Source organism: Henckelia pumila, chromosome 4 (assembly GCF_033568475.1).
Source record: "Henckelia pumila isolate YLH828 chromosome 4, ASM3356847v2, whole genome shotgun sequence".
Classification (NCBI taxonomy): domain Eukaryota; kingdom Viridiplantae; phylum Streptophyta; class Magnoliopsida; order Lamiales; family Gesneriaceae; genus Henckelia; species Henckelia pumila.
In genome coordinates, this window is record NC_133123.1 from 180,763,630 (window position 1) to 180,784,519 (window position 20,890).

The following is a 20,890-nucleotide window of genomic DNA, read 5'->3' on the forward strand; positions in this document are numbered from 1 at the left end:
TTTAGTCATTTTTCCTTTTAGGCAGGATTCACAAGTAGGTAGAGAGTTAATATCAGACATATCAAACATGCCCTCTCCCACTAGCTTGTTTATCCTCCTTGAGGAAATATGACCTAGCCTAGCGTGCCAAAGGTTTGCCGGGTTTTGGCTATCGATTTTCCTTTTGTTTGTTTTTGCCGGTTTATCAACATAATTTATTGGAACGTCTTTTAGTTTTAAGTTGTATAGATCGTTTTCAAGTTGTCCATTTCCAATCAAACATTCATTCTTGTAAATATTGCAAATCCCATTCACAAAATTGCAAGAATAACCATCTCTATCAAGCATAGAAACAGAAATAATGTTTTTAATCAAATCCGAAACAAATAAAACATCTCTTAAAAGTAACTTAAAACTGTTCTGCAAAATTAAATAAACATCTCCCACGGCTTTTGCTTCAACTCTGGAACCATTTCCGAGCCTCAGCTGGGTCTCACCCATCCTAAGCCTGCGACTTCTTGTCATCACCTGCATATCATTGCAAATGTGAGATCCACATCCGGTATCCAATACCCAAGAAGTAGTATTAAGTGAAACATTTATTTCAATATAGAACATACCCTTTGCAGTTCGCAACTGCTCTAGATATTCCTTGCAGTTACGCTTCCAATGACCGGGCTTCTTACAGTAATGGCAAACATCCTTGGATTTTTCCATGTTTGAAGCCTTTGTCTTGTACTTCTTCTCGGGTTCGATTTTCTTGGGTGGGGCAGAACGTTTCTTACCCTTCGTACTTGGCCCCTTCTTAGCAGAAGAAGAGGAGCCCACCAAGAAAGCCGGTTTATCCTTCTTTAATGTGGATTCATGATGTCACAAGCATATTGACCATCTCTTCAAGGGAGGCCTCTATCTTGTTCATATTGAAATTTACCACAAATCCGTCAAACGAAGAAGGAAGAGACAGAAGTAGTAAGTCCACGTTGAGTTCATGCTCCAACACCAAATCAAGGGTTACCAACTTCTGTATGAGCCAAATCACTCGTACCCCATGATCACGGACCGAAGTCCCTTCACGCATGCGACACGTCATTAGCTCCTTTACAGTAGCGAACCTTTCAGCCCTCGATTGAGCCCCAAAAAGTTCCTTGAGTTGAACGTGAATGTCAGCAGCATTCACGGTGTCCTCAAATCGCCTCTGGAGTTCATCAGACATCGAGGCTTGCATATAGCATTTGGTCTTGATATCATGGTCCCACCATGTATCAAGCTTGGCTAACTCCTCCGGACTTACGTCAGCTGGTGCTTCCTTCGGAGGAGATTTCTCTAACACGTAGAGCATCTTCTCCGAAGTCAAGACAATCTTCAACTTACGGAACCATTCCGTATAGTTTGCGCCAGTCAACTTATTTTGTTCGAGGATCGAGAAAAGTGGATTACGCGAATTCATCGTATGAAATACTGAAAAGAAACAGACAAATATCAGTGATTGTTTAAGCAATTTACTAAGACATAAAATAGGCGATATTTATTTTATGAATCTCACTCCCACTATTTTAACGATTTCACTACCCTCTAGTGAAAACGGAAAACTGTTTTTCTTAGTGAGAACATGGAGTCCAATTGACAATCTATGGTCCCGAATAATATTAGCCAACCATAATTTCAAAAGGTAGAGCCCAATTGCTTCCAAAGCAACCTCCATGTTTCTACCTCATGTCCAATAAGGGCCCAATAATATGACGCCGTTTATTGTGACATGTCAAGATGACCCATCAATATTAAGTTGTGATGGACGGTCGCCATGTGGATCCCCCAATAATATGAGCCGATCCCATGGGAGTTCCACCCAACTTACAACATGTGTTGATCCAATGTACAGCTTTCCGACGAACGGGCCCCCCCAATAATATGAGCCGGACCGTATCCGCGGGTAGCATCTCATACATTGATCGTTGATGGAAGGTAGGAACATTTAAACAAATTTAAATTTCCTTTATTTATCTTGATATCAATTTTAAATCATATTTAAAATGAGGGATTTTTAATTATAAAAATTTGTCTCATCATTTTTTTAAAAATTTTGTATGCTTGCCGGATTCACACAATTATGTCTAAAACATGCATACAACTATAATATCACATATTATATAGGATGATCGATTCCATTTCTAATCGACCCGTGGTTGCCAATCACGAGTCTTAGTCCAATCCTAGGTAATATGCAGTATGCAATGCAATCCTATTATATTTGCTTCCAATTTACATTTCTTCTGTCTTTATTGTCTGCTGGGCCCACCTCCATCTTCATATCTTGATCTCCCACTAAATCTAATGTATTTACAATAAATAACAATGACAAGTAGGGGATACATTTTAAAGGGGTGGGAACGGGCCATAAACCAAGCCCACTTTTATTACATATGACATTCATATTGGGCCATAAACCAGACCCATTAATAAAACCAACAACAATAAAACAAATGTAAATTCCTAACATACACCTACAAAATTGGTCATGGCAATCGATCATCCTTATCCAATAACATTTAATTCAAAATTAATTTATTGGATAACATGCAATGGCAGTTTAAATTTAAAAGGATAAAATCATATTTCATATATAAAATCTTATTTTACATACAAAATCATATTTTATCTTTTTATCAAATAAAATCATATTTTATCTATAAAATCCAATTTTATACATAAAATCATATTTTACTCAATATATCCATAAGATCATATCTTATCATCAATTGTACCAAAAATAATTAATTTCAAAATTCAATTTAACGGATAAAATATTTAAATTTTCCAAAAATTCAAATTTATCCAAAAATCAATTTTAAAATTTTCGGACTCGAACAATTTGATCCGACGCCTCGTGGACCAATCAAAACAATTTTCGATCGGACCAAAAATAGAATTTTAACATATTAAAATTTAATTTAAAAAAATTAAAAATAATTTTTCCCGCGGGCCGCCCGGGACGTTCCCGGGCCGGTCAGCGACGATCGCTGCCCTGGGCAGCGCCGTGCGCCGCCCTGGGCAGCGACGATCGCTGGCCCTGCCCCGGGCAGCGATCCAATCGCTGCCCGGGTTTTTGCCCGAAAAAATATTTTTATTTTTAAAATATTTATTTTGTTTCAAAAACCGAGGCCTAAAAAATTTTTGTACAATCGATTAATTTAATCGCTTGATCTGAGCAACCTGGCTCTGATACCACTGTTGGAGAACACGGCGATCAGATCAATCAGAATTGATACCCGGTGCAGCGGAAGTTTAAAAATTTTATATGGAACGATTCCATATTGGGTATCAAAACTTTACGATTAAATTGTGTGTGTAAAAATTAAATAACAATTATAAAATTTTTACCTTTAATCTCGAATCGAGATTTAGGACACCAACAGATTTCTCTGCTCTTGTTGTATATCCCTGGAACTGATGGACGAACTGTTCTTCAATCAGGTCCACGAACAGAGATTTAATCCCTCTGATAGATTGCACTAGAAAATCTATCAGAAGTTTTCTACGAAGAGATTAACGAATTTGATCCGTTAAACCAGACTGTAATTCAAAATCACAGGCTGGATTTTTCTGACAGAGAGAGGGAGGGGGGCGGCCACCTTTTAGAAAAATACTTAGGATTTTCGAAAATTGTGACCTGTTGTGTGTAATTTCTGTACTGCATTAACTTATTTATAATGTAGGTCACTAACAGCTTAGGGCCCATTAGTCATAAGTTCAAGCCCGACAAGCAAAGCCCGCATGTTCAGAAATTAATATAAAATTCATCGTGACTCCGATTGATAAACCGATTTCACCAATGTGCACAGAAACCATTTCTGCACCTTTTAAAGTCAAGATAAATTTTTCTGAATCCGAATTCAGTGATTTCCAAAAATGGCCATCCCTATGTCATTTTAGGAAATCTTACTCCTCTACTCTTAAATAAGAAGTCCAATTTCTTCGTTCATTAAATTTAACTCTTTAAATTTAACTATCTCAACGGGGATTAAAAATCCATTACACTGTGTGACCCTCAATGGTTCAGGGATACAGCTAGCCGTGGGCTCACAACTCCTTGTGACTCGGAACAACAATTTCCGACTTTCCCATCGAATCATGGTATGAGCGCCTAGCAACATCGCCCCATGATTCCCTAGGTATCACTGATAGTGCCTACAAGAACCAGTAGATTTTGGTTAGCGTACAGTACGGTCCCTTCATCCATATATCCCGATCGAATCAACAACCATTGGTATATCGAGAGTCGCTCGAGATTCGATAACTATGCAATGCATATTGAAGAACAAATAGTGACATCGCATGTGCTACTAAGAAACCATTTCTTAAATCACATCATGTACTCTGGCCAGAGATTCGTCACACTAATATCTCCTCAGATCGCATAGGATATCCACACTCGCAAGTATGTGGTGAATCCTTGACAACAAAGCATCGACTCCTATATGTGTTGTAACTGTACCCAATCCCGACACCTGATGACCCCAATAGAGTCGGTAAACGAGTCAAAGCACAGTACTAGCATATAGAGTCTCAATGATGTTTCAAGTAGTAAGGACTAATGGTGTACAACCAAAACCGCGGACTATATCCACTCGATAAGTGATAACCACTTGGAATGTCCGGATAGGGTAGTTCGATCATTCATCATATGAATATCCATTTGCATGCTTCGAACATCTCTATGTTCCTTACCAATGAAACGTGGTACTCCGTATCGCAAATGCTAGTCTCAAACTCGAGCGATCCTTATCCTTATTATCGGACGGCTCAATCGACTAGGAACAGTTTAGAATATACAGTGACTATAAGATGTGTTTCATGATAGACATCTCCATGTTCTACCACATCTTACATACACTATAGTATATTCAAGGTCTTTATCAAAACAATAATATTATATCACAATATAACAATATGAAGAAAGATAAAGTCATTGCCATTAATAAAAGTGTAAATTATATTAAACAAAAGATTATTTATACAAAGAGTCATCAAAGCCCTTAGCCACAAGTTGGCTCACCGGGCACCCACTCTTTCAAAACGACCCTAAGGGACCCTCCTAGAACCAAGAATCGGTTGGCAGCAGACTCGAACAAGCCATGAACAGAAATCACATCAAACTTGGGGTATCTAACTCAAAATCGTTAAACATGCATGCACAGTGAAAAATCTCCTTCAAATCTGAAAAACGCATGCATAAACAGATCAATCATGCTTAAAAACAGTTTATATGATTTAAATGGTGGCCAAGAATGGATTCGAAACGTGCCTTGTTGAATGTTTGGACCAAAACAAAGAAATCAACGCGCATCGGGCTCGCCGGAACGAACGACTTGAAAATCCTTGCCCAAAAACCTCGAGAAAATTGTGTGTGATGCGTTCTTGACGATGAAAAATTTTCGGAAGATTTATGGAGGCGGCTAAGAGAGTTTTAGCGTGAGATAGGGTGGGTTTTTAGGTTAGAATAAATTAAATTACACTAATTAAGCTAAGTAGATAATTATACCATAAAATATATTTAAAACTCATAAATAAAAATATAGATTAGGTAACATAATGAAAATCCCGTAATAATAATTAAATGTAATTTTAAAAGTTATTAAAAGTCATTAAAATGACTTATTTTGGATAAAAATGGACACATAAATATACATATATATAAATACCATAATTTTCTTAAAATTTAACCTTAAAATAATATTTTAAAGCTCTTAAAAATCTCATAAAACATTTTGGGTGAAAACAACATCTCGTCCGTTCACGGTCCTGCCTACGCGATCATAAAATAAACTTTCTCAAATAAATTCATAAATCACATCATACAGATTTAAATGCCGAAACAATATTTAAAACATGCAAATAAATCAATTAATTTAAATAATCACTCATAAAAACAATTTAACACATTTTCACATTATTATAAAATTATAAAATCCCCTAGTTATGCATGCGAATTTACGTGACGAATTTATGGGCGTTACAATTCTCTCCCCCTTAAATGAAATTTCGTTCTCGAAATTTGATTTAACTTAGTCGTCTAATAACACATGACTAAAATTTTTCAAAACTAATTTTCAAACTTAAATCCCAAAACATAAATTAATTTACATATCTAAATTCAACTTAAATCTCAAAAATTCTAACTTTTCAAACTTAAATATGAAAATCATAACTTAATCTACAAATCTATATGTCAAACTTACATCTCATAATTATCAAACTTAGTTTTCTAAACGTATATCATTCTATTCATCCTCGTGTGTAACACGTCTCAGAAGCATAATGTAATTTCCATAAATTTCCCCACGTAATCGCATTGCATAACTAAGTGTTTTTAACTTTAAGACTGTTATAACTTGAAATTCTCATTTCATAAATCATTAAAACATAAGTCATGTGTTCCATGCGCAAAACATAATTTAAATCATTTAAAACTTACAGGCTGGCAGTACGGCTTCTGAGCTCCGTGAAGCAGGCTAGTCACCCTCCAAGGAACCTGACTTTGATACCAAATGAAACATCCTAGAACTTCTACTGGAATTTTTTTTTTAAAAACTCTCTAACTATAAAATAATGAATATAAAAATATATATGCAATACATATATATATACATCATATTTAAAAATAACTTTTCTTAATTTAATATACATCTACACGATAAACATAAATAATAATAAAAGTACATGCATGCAACTAAATACCTAACATTAATTACTAAATAATCATTTATAAAAATTTTCATAATAAAATTCCTAAATAATATTTCTTTCACAAAAATTCATGAAAACTTAGAAAATAAATACTTAAACGTAAAATCCATGCATATACTAAAAATCTATAATAATAAAATATATGCGAAAATAAGTGTTCTAGTCTCAACATAAAATTCATCTTAGAGCAATGGTCACGGGTTCTAGCCGCCTGGAAACTCATACGCCCTCGCCGCCAGTCGGGAACACATTATCCTTATTGACATTTTGCTCACCTGCACCATTTAAATCTAGTGAGCCTAGAGGCTCAGCACGTTCTATCCTTACATAACAAAATGAAACCACACACAAGCACACATCATATAAAATACGTGAATAATAATTATACGTGCATGATCTTAAAATTATATGCATATAAACTTGAAATAAAATAATTATACTGATTTATCATAATGCTAAACATATATCATCATACTTAATAAATCTCATAAAATAACTTATCATGATTTCTTAGTTCTCAATAGGTCGTATCCATGTCGGTGGCATCATACTAAACGCTTGATCAATCTATAAACCAACGTACGCGGCGGCGGGGTTTCCACCTCTGTGCTGCCACTTCACCAGCCCTCTCAGCTGGATCCATAAGCTCATCATACTTATACATCATTAGGAAGGTCACCGGGCCCAGGTATCCCGGCCTCCAACCACATCACTTTCCACCTTCACTTCAACTTCCATAAAAAAAATATATTTTTCTTAACATACATTTAAACTTATCATAAAAATTCTTACATGATGCATGAACTTGAAAATTCTCACATATTTCTTTATTTTCATGAAAATTCGCCCGTAAATATATATTTAATTTATTTTCTTAAAACAAATCATACTTATATATCTAATAAAAATGCATGCATGAATTAAATATATATTTACGGACATTTATTTTTTCAAGGACTTGTTCGAGCTGCTGACCACTTCACTTAAACCCAAATATTCCTAGACTGACTCAAAAACTCAAAAGCCCAAACCTGACCTGGTCCATTAAGTTTCATGGGCCCCAGGCCCATGGAAACTAATGGGCTCGCTTAAAACATAATTTAGGCCCATCAACTTATTAATTTAAAGTTAAATTAATAAAATTATTAACTAACCATTACTATAAATTAGACCGATAAAATTATTAACCCGACTCAAGTTGGCCCAATAATTTTCATGGATCACATGGCCATGACAAATTAGTGGGCTCACCTCAATATAATTATTAAAGCCCATTAATTTAGTCCAATTGATTAGTCAAGCCCAACCCATAATTTATTAACTTGAACTCTTAATTAATTAAAATAAAATACCCAAGCCTAATTATTAAAAATCTAGACCCGGACTAAAATTAATTTGATCCATCAAGACGTGACGTGACCCGACCCGAACCCGAACCCGGACCCGGACCCGGATCTGGACCCGGACCCGGACCCGGACCCGGAACCAAGACCCAATCCCGGCCCACCTAAAAACCCATAACCCGAAATAATAATAAAAAAAAACATAAACCCAATTTCCAAACCCACGTACAGACTTCCCCCCCCTAAGTTCTCGGCCATGTAGCAGCAGGCTTTATGGCCTTCTGCTGGCCAGCTCCGGCCGCCGAATGGCCAAAACTCCACCACCCAAACGTAACCCACGTCTGGGCGGTTCCAACGAGCCAAACCTCGCCTTGAACCGATCCCTACACCACCCTAGCGACACACGATTCGGGAATCCCGAAATTGCCGATCCTACACTAATCCCCAACCCCATGCGGCAGCTCCTCACTTTAGCCTTAGACCGCCCTGCTCCGGCCGCCCCTGACCGGAGCCTCGCCCACAGGACCACCCCATGGTCCTGTGGATCCTTCCTGGTCCATCCATGGTTCGAACCATGAAGTGCATGGCTCGGCCATGGCTGGTTTTTCCCCCTTTCCAACCTGCGCAACCCTCCCCCATGAGCAGCCCCTGAACTCATGCACTTTTCGACCAGCTCCGGCCACCAATGGAAGGAGCTCCGACACCTGAACCACCCCAGGGTCCCAATACAACCATAGGACCCGGCTTGGCTCAGCCATAAACTCCCTGATGCTGCACCCAATCCCATCTTACTCAAACAATGTGCAGCCCGTCACCCATGCAACAGCAGGGGTTCTAGCCACGAAGCCACTCCTAGGACCTAACCATCATCCCAAAATGACCCTAAGGGACCCTCCTAGAACCAAGAATCGATTGGCAGTAGACTCAAACAATCCATGAACAGAAATCACATCAAACTTGGGGTATCTAACTCAAAATCGTGAAACATGCATGCACAATGAAAAATCTCCTTCAAATCTGAAAAACGCATGCATAAACAGATCAATCATGCTTAAAAACAGTTTATATGATTTAAATGGTGGCCAAGAATGGATTCAAAACGTGCCTTGTTGAAGATTTGGACCAAAACAAAGAAATCAACGCGTATCGGGCTCGCCGGGACGAACGGCTTGAAAATCCTTGCCCAAAAACCTCGAGAAAATTGTGTGTGATGCGTTCTTGACGATGGAAAATTTTCGAAAGATTTATGGAGGCGGCTAAGAGAGTTTTGGCGTGAGATAGGGTGGGTTTTTAGGTTAGAATAAATTAAATTACACTAATTAAGCTAGTAGATAATTATACCATAAAATATATTTAAAACTCATAAATAAAAATATAGATTAGGTAACATAATGAAAATCCCGTAATAATAATTAAATGTAATTTTAAAAGTTATTAAAAGTCATTAAAATGACTTATTTTGGATAAAAATGGACACATAAGTATACATATATATAAATACCATAATTTTCTTAAAATCTAACCTTAAAATAATATTTTAAGGCTCTTAAAAATCTCATAAAACATTTTGGGTGAAAACAACATCTCGTCCGTCCACGGTCCCGCCTACGCGATCATAAAATAAACTTTCTCAAATAAATTCATAAATCACATCATACAGATTTAAATGCTGAAACAATATTTAAAACATGCAAATAAATCAATTAATTTAAATAATCAATCATAAAAACAATTTAACACATTTTCACATTATTATAAAATTATAAAATCCCCTAGTTATGCATGAGAATTTACGTGACGAATTTATGGGCGTTACATTGTTGCTCACCTTATATAATCCAACTTAGGATTATGGGTTTGGGCCCTTAGGGCACCGATATTTTGTAAAAGGGCAAGACGCTAATCGATGCAACAAACACACACGCGCGCGGTCGGCTGGCTCGGCGATGTCTTATTATAAATTATTCTTTTTGGATAAAATTTGGTTCAAGAATAATATTTTATTATTTTTGTGAGTGCGATCGATCGGTTAAAAACAACCGACCGAGCGCAGCCCTCCTCTGCCGAGACAGAATGTTTCATATAAGTTGGGCGCTCGGTCCGCTAAATTTAACCGACCGAACGCACCATGGTTTGAGCGAGACAGAATGTCTGTCAGAAGAGGGGCGCTCGATCGGTCAAAATAACCGACCGTGCGCGCCTTCTGTAGACTGAAAAGTCACGTCTGTTTTTGGGCTTTTTCTGTCATGGGTTGCATCCTTACTCCTTATAACGTGTTGTTTCGTGTATAAGTATATATATACGGTAGTTATAACACAGAAATGATGATACAGAACATCTGATAACGCATATACATTAGATTTTTGCAAAATCTTCCTTCTCTCTCACAAAAGAAAAAGTTGATACATATTTTAGTTAGACGAAGATTGAGATATTTGTTGTGCTGCTATATCTCGATTGTATATGAAAGAGTGGGTGCCCGGTGAGCCAACTTGTGGCTAAGGGCTTTTATGACTCTATGTATAAACAATCTTTTGTTTAATATAATTTACACTTTTATAATGGCGTTTACTTTATCTTTTATCATATTATTATGTTGTGACATACTATAAGATGTTTAGATGAAGACCTTGAATATACTATAGTGTATGTAAGATGTGGTGGCACATGGGGATAACTATCATGAAACACATCTTATAGTCACTGTATATTCTAAACAGTTCCTAGTCGATTGAGCCGTCCGTTAATAAGGATAAGGATCGCTCGAGATTGAGACTAGCATTTGCGATGCCGAGTACCACGTTTCATTGGTATGGAACATAGAGATGTTCAAAGCATGCAAATGGATATTCATACGATGAATGATCGAACTACCCTATCCGAACTTTCCAAGTGGTTATCACTTATCGAGTGGATAAAGTCCGCGGTTTTGGTTGTACACCATTAGTCCTTACTACTTGAAACATCATTGAGACTCTATATGCTAGTACTGTACTTTGACTCGTTTATCAACTCTATTGAGGTCATCAGGTGTCGGGATTGAGTACAGTTACGACACATATAAGAGTCGATGCTTTGTTGTCAAGGATTCACCACATACTTGCTAGTATGGATATCCTATGCAATCTGAGGAGATATTAGTGTGACGAATCTCTGGCCAGAGTACATGATGTGTTTTAAGAAATGGTTTCTTAGTAGCACATGCGATGTCACTATTTGATCTTCAAGATGCATTGCATAGTTATCGAATCTCGAACGACTCTCGATTTACCAATAGTTGTTGATTCGATCGGGATATATGGATGAAGGGACCGTACTGTACGCTAACCAAAATCTATTGGTTCTTGCAGGCACTATCAGTGATACCTAGGGAATCATGGGGCGATGTTGCTAGGCGCTCTTACCATGATTCGATGGGCAAGTCGGAAATTGTTGTTCCGAGTCGCAAGGAGTTGTGAGCCCACGGCTAGCTGTATCCCTGAACCATTGAGGGTCACACAAGTAATGGATTTTTAATCCCCGTTGAGATAATTAAATTTAAAGAGTTAAATTTAGTGAATAAAGAAGTGGGACTTCTTATTTAAGAGTAGAGGGAGTAAGATTTCCTAAAATGACATAGTGATGGACATTTTTGGAAATCACTGAATTCGGATTCAGAAAATTTATCTTAACTTTAAAAGATGCAGAAATGGTTTCTGTGCACATTGGTGAAATTGGTTTATCAATCTGAGTCACGATGAATTTTATATTAATTTCTGAACATGCGGGCTTTGCTTGTCAGGCTTGAACTTATGACTAATGAGCCCTAAGCTGTTAGCAGCCCACATTATAAATAAGTTATTGCAGTACAGAAATTACACACAACAGAGGTCAAATTTTCGAAAACTCTAGCCTCCAGTCTTGAGAATTCGGCCGCCCCTCCCTCTCTCTGTCTTAGAGAATTTTCAGTCTGCGAATTTCGAATTTGCAGTCTGAATTAGCAGATCATATCTGTTCTATATCTTCGCAGAAACTTCTGATTGACTTTCTAGTGCAGTCTATCAGAGGGATTAAACTTCTGTTCGTGGACCTGATTGAAGAATTGTTCGTTCATCAGTTCCTGGGATATACAACAAGAGCAGAGTTATCTGTTGGTTTCCATAATCTCGTTTCGAGATTTCAAGGTAAAAATTTAATTGTTATTTAATTTTTACACGCACAATTTAATCGTAAAGTTTTGATACCCATGATATGGAATCGTTTCATATAAAATTTTAAAACTTCCGCTGCACCGGGTATCAATTCTGATTGATCTGAACACCGTTTTCCAACAGTGGTATCAAAGCCAGGTTGCTCAGATCAAGCGATTAAATTAATCGATTGTACAAAAATTTTTAAGCCTTGGTTTTTGAAACAAAAGAATTTTAAAAATTTAAAATTAATGGGCAAACCCGGGGCAGCGATTGGATCGCTGCCCAAGGGCAGCGAGTCCATCGCTGCCTAGGGCAGCGAACGTCGCTGCCCAAGGGTAGCGATTGGATCGCTGCCCAAGGGGCAGCGACGGGCTGCCCGGCCCGAGCCCCTTTTGGGGCGCGGGCTGCCCGGGATCGTCCCGGGCGGCCCGGGAAAATTAATTTTTATTTTTTAATTAAAATTTTAATATGTTAAAATTCTATTTTTGGTTCGATCGAAAATTGTTTTTGATTGGTCCACGAGGCGTCGGATCGAATTGTTCGAGTCCGAAAATTTTAAAATTGATTTTTGGATAAATTTGAATTTTTGGAAATTTATAGATTTTATCCGTTAAATCAGATTTTATGTAATTAATTATTTTTGGTAGAATTGATGATAAGATATGATCTTATGAAAATATTGAGTAAAATATGATTTTATGTATAAAATTGGATTTTATATGTAAAATATGATTTTATTTGATAAAAAGGTAAAATATGATTTTTTATGTAAAATAAGATTTTATATATGGAATATGATTTTATCCTTTTTAATTTAATTGCCATTGCATGTTATCCAATAAATTAATTTTGAATTAAATATTATTGGATAAGGATGATCAATTACCATGTCCAATTTTGTAGGTGTATGTTAGGGAATTTACATTTGTTTTTATTGTTGTTGGATTTATTAATGGGCCTGGTTTATGGCCCAATATGAATTGTCATATGTAATAAAAGTGTGCCTGGTTTATGGCCCGTTCCCACCCCTTAAAATGTATCCCCTACTTGTCATAGTTATTTATTGTAAATACATTATACTTAGTGGGAGATGAAGATTTGAAGACGAAGGTGGGCCCAGCAGACAATAAAGACTGAAGAAATGTAAATTGGAAGCACAATGTAATAGGATTACATTGCATACTTGCATATCACCTAGGATTGGACTTAGACTCGTGATTGGCAACCACGGGTCGATTAGTAATGGAATCGATCATCCTAAAATATAATATATGATATTATCGTTGTATGCATGTTTAGACTAAATTGTATGAATCCCGCAAGCATACAAATTTTAAATGATGAGACAAATTTTCAAAATTAAAATCCCTCATTTTAAATATGATTTAAAATTGATATCAAGATTAAAAGGGAATTTAAATATTGTTTAAATGTTCCTACCTTCCATCAACGATCAATGTATGAGATGCTACCCGCGGATACGGTCCGACTCATATTATTGGGGGGGCCCGTTCGTCGGAAAGCTATACATTGGATCGACACATGTTGTAAGTTGGGTGGAACTCCCATGGGATTTGCTCATATTATTGGGCCCTTATTGGACATGTGGTAAAAACGTGGAGGTTGCTTTGGAAGCAATTGAGCTCTACCTTTTGAAAATTATGGTTGGCTGATATTATTCAGGACCATAGTTTGTCAATTGGACTCCATGTTCCCACTAAGGAAAACAGTTTCCCATTTTCACTAGAGGGTAGTGAAATCGTTAAAATAGTGGGAGTGAGATTCATAAAATAAATTTCGCCTATTTTATGTCTTAGTAAATTAATTAAACAATCACTGATTATTGTCTGTTTCTTTTCAGTATTTCATTAAGATGAATTCGCGCAATCCACTATTCTCTATTTCGAACAAAATAAACTGACTGGCGCAAACTATACGGAATGGTTCCGTAAGTTGAAGATTGTCTTGACCTCGGAGAAAATGTTCTACGTGTTAGAAAAATCTCCTCCGAAGGAAGCACCATCTGATATAAGTCCGGAAGAGTTGGCCAAACTTGATAAATGGTGGGACCATGATATCAAGGCCAAATGCTATATGCAAGCTTCGATGTCTGATGAACTCCAGAGGCGATTTGAGGATACCGTGAATGCTGCTGACATTCACGTACAACTCAAGGAACTTTTTGGGGCTCAATCGAGAGCTGAAAGGTTCGCTACTGTAAAAGAGTTAATGACGTGTCGCATGCGTGAAGGGACTTCGGTCCGTGTTCATGGGGTACGCGTGATTTGGCTCATTCAGAAGTTGGTAACGCTTGATTTGGTATTGGAGCATGAACTCAATGTGGACTTATTACTTCTCTCTCTTCCTTCATCGTTTGACGGTTTTGTGGTGAATTTCAATATGAACAAGATAGAGGCCTCCCTTGAAGAGATGGTCAATATGCTTGTAACTTATGAAGCCACTTTAAAGAAGGATAAACCGGTTCTCTTGGTGGGCTCCTCTTCTTCTGCTAAGAAGGGGCCAAGTACAAAGGGTAAGAAACGTTCTGCCCCATCCAAGAAAACCGAACCCGAGAAGAAGAACAAGACAAAGGCTTCAAACATGGAAAAGTCCAAGGATGTTTGCCATCACTGCAAGAAACCCGGTCATTGGAAACGTAACTGCAAGGAATATCTAGAGCAGTTGCGAACTGCGAAGGTTATGATTTATATTGAAATAAATGTTTCACTTAATACTACTTCTTGGGTATTGGATACCGGATGTGGATCTCACATTTGCAATGATTTGCAGGTGATGACAAGAAGTCGCAAGCTTAGAATGGGTGAGACCCAGCTGAGGCTCGGAAATGGTTCCAGAGTTGAAGCCAAAGCTGTGGGAGACGTTTATTTAATATTGCAGAACGATTTTAAGTTACTTTTGAGAGATGTTTTATTTGTTCCAGACTTGATTAAAAACATTATTTCTGTTTCTATGCTTGATAGAGATGGTTTTTCTTGCAATTTTGTGAATGGGATTTGCAATATTTACAAGAATGAATGTTTGATTGGAAATGGACAACTTGAAAACGATCTATATAACTTAAAATTAAAAGACGTTCCAATAAATTATGTTGATAAACCGGTAACAACGAACAAAAGGAAAATCGATAGTCAAAACCCGGCAAACCTTTGGCATGCTAGGCTAGGTCATATTTCCTCAAGGAGGATGAACAAGCTAGTGGGAGAGGGCATGTTTGATATGTCTGATATTAACTCTCTACCTACTTGTGAATCCTGACTGAAAGGAAAAATGACTAAATCTCCATTCAAGGGGAAACCTGAGCGTAGTCAAAATCTGTTGAATTTGATCCATACAGATGTTTGTGGTCCATTTAGAATTGGTACTCAATTTGGCCACACCTACGTCATTACCTTTACTGATGATTATTCAAGGTATGGGTATTTATATTTAATGAAATATAAGTCTGAAACATTTGAAAAGTTCAAAGAATTCAAGGCTGAAGTAGAAAACAAGCTAGGTAAAAGTATTAAAGCACTTCGATTGGATCGAGGTGGAGAATACTTAAGTACCGAGTTTTTGGACTATCTGAAAGAGAATGAGATTCTCTCTCAGTGGACTCCTCCTATGACACCTCAGCTGAATGGTGTATCGGAGCGTCGTAATCGAACTTTGTTGGACATGGTTCGATCCATGATGAGCTTCACTGAGCTTCCACCTTCGTTTTGGGGCTACGCGCTTGAAACGGCGGTGTTGTTGTTGAACAACGTCCACACCAAAGCAGTGGATAAAACACCATACGAGTTATGGAATGGCAAAACTCCTAAGTATTCGTACTTGAGGATTTGGGGATGTCCAGCTTACGTGAAGCAGACAGTGGGAGATAAGTTGGATAGTCGATCCACCTTATGTTATTTTGTAGGGTATCCGAAGAATTCAATCGGATATTATTTCTATCATCCTACTGAAACAAAAGTGTTTGTTTCAAGGAATGACACCTTCTTGGAGAAGGAGTTCTTATTGGATGAGAAAGGCGAGATGATGGAACTCGAAGAAATTCGAGAAGAACCCGAAATACAAAATAATGATCCCATACCTCAAGAATATTCAGAGGACACGCCTATACCTAGAAGATCCGAGAGGACTTCTAGACCTCCTATTCGATATGGTCTTCTTCTTGAAGGGGATTAAGATGAACCCGACGTTGGATGTGATCCAAGAAACTTCAAGGAAACAATTTCTCATGCGGATTCCAATTTATGGCTTGAAGCTATGCAGTCGGAAATAGATTCGATGCATACAAACCAAGTTTGGTCTTTAGTAGATCCTCCCGATGGAATTGTTCCAATAGGGTGTAAATGGATCTACAAGAGAAAGCTTGGGCCTGATGGTAAGGTATTGACCTACAAGGCACGATTGGTGGCGAAAGGTTATACTCAAAGACAAGGAGTTGACTATGATGAAACCTTTTAACCAGTTGCAATGTTCAAGTCCATAAGAATCCTTATTGCCATAGCTGCTTGGTATGACTATGAGATATGACAAATGGATGTGAAGACTGCATTTCTTAATGGAAACATTAAGGAAGAGATCTATATGACGCAGCCTGAGGGATACACATCCATGGGAAGCGAGCATAAGGTATGCAAGTTTCAGAGATCAATCTATGGTCTCAAACAAGCATCAAGAAGTTGGAACCAGAAATTTGATGAAACAATAAAGGATTTTGGTTTCATCAAGAACCCGGAGGAACCGTGCGTGTACAAGAAAGTAGTTAAGGATGCTGTGACATTCTTAGTACTTTATGTTGATGACATCTTACTCATTGGGAATGATGTAGGGATGTTGCAGTCAACAAAGATATGGTTATCAGGTAGATTCTCGATGAAGGATTTAGGTGAGACATCCTATATTCTAGGAATTCAGATCTATAGAGATAGATCTAAAAGAATTATAGGACTCACTCAATCAACTTACATCGAAATCATATTGAAAAGGTTTTCAATGGATGGGTCCAAGAGAGGACATCTACCTATGTGTCATGGAATTTCTCTATCCAAGTCCATGTGTCCCAAGACTGATGAAGAGATAGAGAAAATGACACATGTACCATATGCGTCAGCCATAGGTAGTATCATGTATGGGATGATATCTACCAGACCAAATGTAGCATTTGCTCTGAGTGTCACGAGTAGATATCAAGCCAATCCCGATCAAATGCATTGGAAAGCCGTGAAGGACATTCTTAAGTACTTACAAAGGACTAAGAATATGTTCATGGTATATGGAGGAAGAGAATTGAAATTGGAAGGCTATACCGACTCTAGCTTCCAAAGTGACGTGGATGACTCGAAGTCAACCTCTGGATTTGTGTTCATGCTCAATGGAGGTGCTGTCTCTTGGAAGAGTTCCAAGCAGGACACCACAGCGGATTCCACCACTGAGGCAGAATACATTGCGGCATCAGCTGCTGCTAAAGAGGCCGTTTGGATGAGGAATTTCGTCCAAGAGTTGGGCGTTATTCCTGAAGTTGTTGGTCCAGTCCCGGTGTACTGTGACAACATGGGTGCCGTTGCTCAGGCAAAGGAACCAAGGTCTCATCAAAGATCCAAACACGTACTGAGGAAATACCACATCATCCGGGAGATCGTGGAAAGAGGAGACATCACTGTCGAGAGAGTGGCCTCTGCAGACAATATCGCTGATCCACTTACTAAGCCCTTGCCAGGACCATTATTTGACAAACATCGCGAAGCAATGGGACTGCGTAGTATGACTAGTTGGCTTTAGGGCAAGTGGGAGATTGAAAGAGTGGGTGCCCGGTGAGCCAACTTGTGGCTAAGGGCTTTTATGACTCTATGTATAAACAATCTTTTGTTTAATATAATTTACACTTTTATAATGGCGTTTAATTTATCTTTTATCATATTATTATGTTGTGACATACTATAAGATGTTTAGATAAAGACCTTGAATATACTATAGTGTATGTAAGATGTGGTGGCACATGGGGATGGCTATCATGAAACACATCTTATAGTCACTGTATATTCTAAACAGTTCCTAGTCGATTGAGCCGTCCGTTAATAAAGATAAGGATCGCTCGAGATTGAAACTAGCATTTGCGATGCCGAGTACCACGTTTCATTGGTATGGAACATAAAGATGTTCAAAGCATGCAAATGGATATTCATACGATGAATGATCGAACTACCCTATCCGGACTTTCCAAGTGGTTATCACTTATCGAGTGGATAAAGTCCGCGGTTTTGGTTGTACACCATTAGTCCTTACTACTTGAAATATTATTGAGACTCTATATGCTAGTACTGTACTTTGACTCGTTTACCGACTTTATTGGGGTCATCAGGTGTCGGGATTGGGTACAGTTACAACACATATAGGAGTCGATGCTTTGTTGTCAAGGATTCACCACATACTTGCTAGTGTGGATATCCTATGCAATCTGAGGAGATATTAGTGTGACGAATCTCTGGCCAGAGTACATGATGTGTTTTAAGAAATGGTTTCTTAGTAGCACATGCGATGTCACTATTTGATCTTCAAGATGCATTGCATAGTTATCGAATCTCGAACGACTCTCGATTTACCAATAGTTGTTGATTCGATCGGGATATATGGATGAAGGGACCGTACTGTACGCTAACCAAAATCTATTGGTTCTTGCAGGCACTATCAGTGATACCTAGGGAATCATGGGGTGATGTTGCTAGGCGCTCTTACCATGATTCGATGGGCAAGTCGGAAATTGTTGTTCCGAGTCGCAAGGAGTTGTGAGCCCACGGCTAGCTGTATCCCTGAACCATTGAGGGTCACACAAGTAATGGATTTTTAATCCTCGTTGAGATAATTAAATTTAAAGAGTTAAATTTAGTGAATAAATAAGTGGGACTTCTTATTTAACAGTAGAGGGAGTAAGATTTCCTAAAATGACATAGTGATGGACATTTTTGGAAATCACTGAATTCGGATTCAGAAAATTTATCTTGACTTTAAAAGATGCAGAAATGGTTTCTGTGCACATTGGTGAAATTGGTTTATCAATCTGAGTCACGATGAATTTTATATTAATTTCTGAACATGCGGGCTTTGCTTGTCAGGCTTGAACTTATGACTAATGGGCCCTAAGCTATTAGCAGCCCACATTATAAATAAGTTATTGCAGTACAGAAATTACACACAACAGAGGTCAAATTTTTGAAAACCCTAGCCTCCAGTCTTGAGAATTCGGCCGCCCCTCCCTCTCTCTGTCTTAGAGAATTTTCAGTCTGCGAATTTCGAATTTGCAGTCTGAATTAGCAGATCATATCTGTTCTATCTCTTCGCAGAAACTTCTGATAGACTTTCTAGTGCAGTCTATCAGAGGGATTAAACTTCTGTTCGTGGACCTGATTGAAGAATTGTTCGTTCATCAGTTCCTAGGATATACAACAAGAGCAGAGTTATCTGTTGGTGTCCATAATCTCGTTTCGAGATTTTAAGGTAAAAATTTAATTGTTATTTAATTTTTACACGCACAATTTAATCGTAAAGTTTTGATACCCATGATATGGAATCGTTCCATATAAAATTTTAAAACTTCCGCTGCACCGGGTATCAATTCTGATTGATCTGAACACCGTTTTCCAACAGTATAGTCGTTGTATCTTAGAAACGATTGTCGCCAACGTTGAGCACTGTTAACGGGCAATTTCGTCTTGCGGATAGAGAGTTTCTCTCGCCTCGACTTTGTTCGTCTTTGTTGCTGTTGACGCACTAATTTTCAGAATTCGAAGTACACCCTCATAACAATCGCAAGACAAAATTTTGTATTTCTCGGATTCTGAAGATGTCTACCGTTTCGTTCACTCCGCTCGCTTCTGCCCCTGCACATGGAGAAAAGCCGCCAAAGTTTTCTGGCGCCAACTTCAAACGTTGGCAGCAGAAAATGCTCTTCTACCTTACCACATTGAATCTGTATAGATTCCTGAAGGAGGATCCCCCTATCGTCGTTGATGGCGATTCTGACACCCAAAGGAGGACCGCTGTTGATGCATGGAATCACATCGATTTCCTATGCAGAAACTACATCTTGAATGGCCTTGATGACACTCTCTATAGTGTCTACTCCTCTGTGAAGACGGCCAAGGAACTCTGGGATTCCTTGGAGAAGAAATACAAAATGGAAGACGCAGGAATAAAGAAGTTCGTGGTTGGAAAATTTCTGGACTTCAAGATGGTAGACTCAAAAACTGTGATGAGTCAAGTGCAAGAGATACAAATCATCTTGCAAGACTTATTGACCGAAGGAATGGAAATCAATGAACCATTTCAAGTCACGTCTATCATTGAGAAGTTGCCTCCACTGTGAAAAGACTTCAAAAACTACCTTAAGCACAAACGTAAGGAGTTGAAACTTGAAGATCTTATAGTGCGACTTCACATTGAGGAGGATAACAGAAATACCGAGGTCAAGTCACATAAAAAGATGATGGAAACCGAGGCCAAAGCAAATCTGGCGGAGTCTAGTACGAGTCAAAAGAGGAAGCTCCCCCATGATGGAAAACAAAAGGTGAAAGCGAAGAAATTCCAAGGAAGTTGCTACAACTGTGGCAAACCGAATCATATGGCAAGGGATTGCCGAATTCCAAAGAA

At 38.1% G+C, this 20,890-nt stretch overlaps 1 protein-coding gene across 1 annotated transcript; it reads left to right on the top strand.

Annotated features, from left to right (window-relative positions):
- Window positions 1–20,084: 20,084 nt before the first annotated feature.
- Window positions 20,085–20,606, top strand: LOC140862381 (uncharacterized). Its single transcript, XM_073265403.1, has one exon. It carries the CDS (start codon window positions 20,085–20,087, stop codon window positions 20,604–20,606), a length of 522 nt encoding a protein of 173 aa, XP_073121504.1.
- The last annotated feature ends 284 nt before the right edge of the window (window positions 20,607–20,890 follow it).